The 2084-nt window shown below is 34.2% G+C and overlaps 1 protein-coding gene across 1 annotated transcript; it reads right to left on the reverse strand.

The window, feature by feature from the left end:
- Positions 1 to 200: 200 nt before the first annotated feature.
- Positions 201 to 1087, reverse strand: gpx2 (glutathione peroxidase 2). The gene is made up of 2 exons (XM_026285337.1): positions 866 to 1087; positions 201 to 649 (listed from the first exon to the last, which is right to left on the reverse strand). Exons 1-2 carry the CDS (start codon positions 1085 to 1087, stop codon positions 296 to 298), a joined length of 576 nt encoding a protein of 191 aa, XP_026141122.1. The 3' UTR covers positions 201 to 295.
- Between the last annotated feature and the right edge of the window lie 997 nt (positions 1088 to 2084).

The following is a 2084-nucleotide window of genomic DNA, read 5'->3' on the forward strand; positions in this document are numbered from 1 at the left end:
CCAGAACATAGACTCAACAGAACCAACAAAGTGTCAATCAATGTTTTATTAAGGTACTTCCATTGAAGAGAATTTGTTAATGGCACCATCCATAATTCTTTCATATTTACAATATCAAGTGAAACCCTGTTACATTTTGGTGTGTCACTCTCATTAAGTAATATAAAAGAAATTAAGATGATGCCACAATGTTGCTAACATGGAAGATAATGTAAATCAAAAATCATTGCCAATATTGCCACATTGAGTTAACACATGACTAAATATGAAACATGATCAGTTAACTTGTTTTTGATTAGTTCTTCGTCAGTTTCAGTAGTCTTTGAATGTCTGGTTCAATATTGATAGTTTGAAACCTTTTACTGTATCTCTTGAAGGGCTCACCCTCTGGTCCAATAAGAAATTTTTCAAAATTCCATGAAATATCATTCCGACTGATGGGATTCCAGACCAGATATTTAGGGTCCTGCATGAATGACATAGTGTCATCATCTGGATAGGGAAGCTTGTCTTTCAAGTAAGAAAAGACAGGATGTGCATTACTCCCATTTACAACACACTTCTCAAAAATGGTGAATACAGGTTTATACCCTTCACCTGGACGTACATATTTCAAAGAATTTAGAATTTCAGCATCAGAACAGTTCTCCTGGAAAATGAGAAAGAAGACAAAGCAATAATTATGATGTTAATCCAAATTATGTACAACAGTCCTTTAAAATTCTGAAACACTGCTAACTTTTCATAAACAGATATTTTTATCATTTACGTGACACCAAACTCATGTATGAACCAAATTACATTTGTAGATAAACTACAACTAAATGTAATCGAAACAGTGGGTTGCACATAATCATTTACAAACCTGGTATCCAAACTGGTTACAGGGAAAGCCCAGGACCACAAGCCGGTGAGGATACCTGCTCTGGAGCTCATTAAGCTGGACGTAGTCCTGGGTGGTTGTCCCTCAAAGTGATGCCACATTCTCAATTAGCACCACTCTTCCTCTGAAAATATTGAAATCTACTGTTTCCCCTTCCAGTGTAGTGGCACGCAGATCATAAAAAGTCTTCGCTATAAATGTCATTGTTCACTATTGCTCTCCTTGTCACAATGACATCAGCAGTGTCTTTTTCTACTTTAATGTTGACAATACAGGTCACATGATCACATGTATAATGCATCTCAGGTGCCTTATACAGATATGTGATACATCAACCTTTGAGAAGATACCCTTCTCAGAATTTGGAATAAAAGACTGTAGCAATGAAACAATGTAGTTTTTCCTGAACTATTAGATATATACGCATAATAACAAAATGTTAATATAATAATGGAAAGATTATTACCCAGCCTGCTACAGATTAAATAACACTCACTTTTACGAAGTGTATCAGTTTCTGGGCCATGGTTTATTTATAAGTCTCCATTACCTTGAATGTTATTAAAAATGGATGACTACACAAGTTAATCATCTTTAGAGTGCCTACACTGTATGTCTAAAATTTCCATGCAATGTATAGTGCCACTTAAATGCTTATTTTTCTTTGTGCAAGTGTGGTGCAAATATGTATACATGCACAGCTTCAGTTTCATTAATTTTTTTTGTATGAATAAGTGCTTACATTCAGCCTGCATACAGAACCAACTGCTATTGGAGAAAAAGTATTCTCTTTGCAAAAGATCTCTCAAAACACAAACTTTATTGGAGAAGAATTCAATGATGAACTGCCTTTAACTGTCATTTTGCATTATTGACACACTGTTTTCCTAATTAATGTTGTTCAGTTGCTTTGACACAATCCTTTTTGTTTAAAGGTCTAAATAAATAAAGGTGACTTGACTTGACAACCATTTACATTTCTGTGTCTATGTAAACATATGAAAATGTGTGACTGCTGGAACCAAACTTTACGTGCATACATCTGTAAATGATCATCACTTAAATTAATTTATATTTACAATTATAATTTTTTTGGCAGAAAGTTTGGCACCCCATGAGTTTATTATGTATAAATTAAGTCTTAATTTTTCACAACTAAATGATACCAAAGAGAGGTGACCGAGGGCAAAAAACGACAACA

Source organism: Carassius auratus, chromosome 17 (genome assembly GCF_003368295.1).
Source record: "Carassius auratus strain Wakin chromosome 17, ASM336829v1, whole genome shotgun sequence".
Lineage (NCBI taxonomy): Eukaryota > Metazoa > Chordata > Actinopteri > Cypriniformes > Cyprinidae > Carassius > Carassius auratus.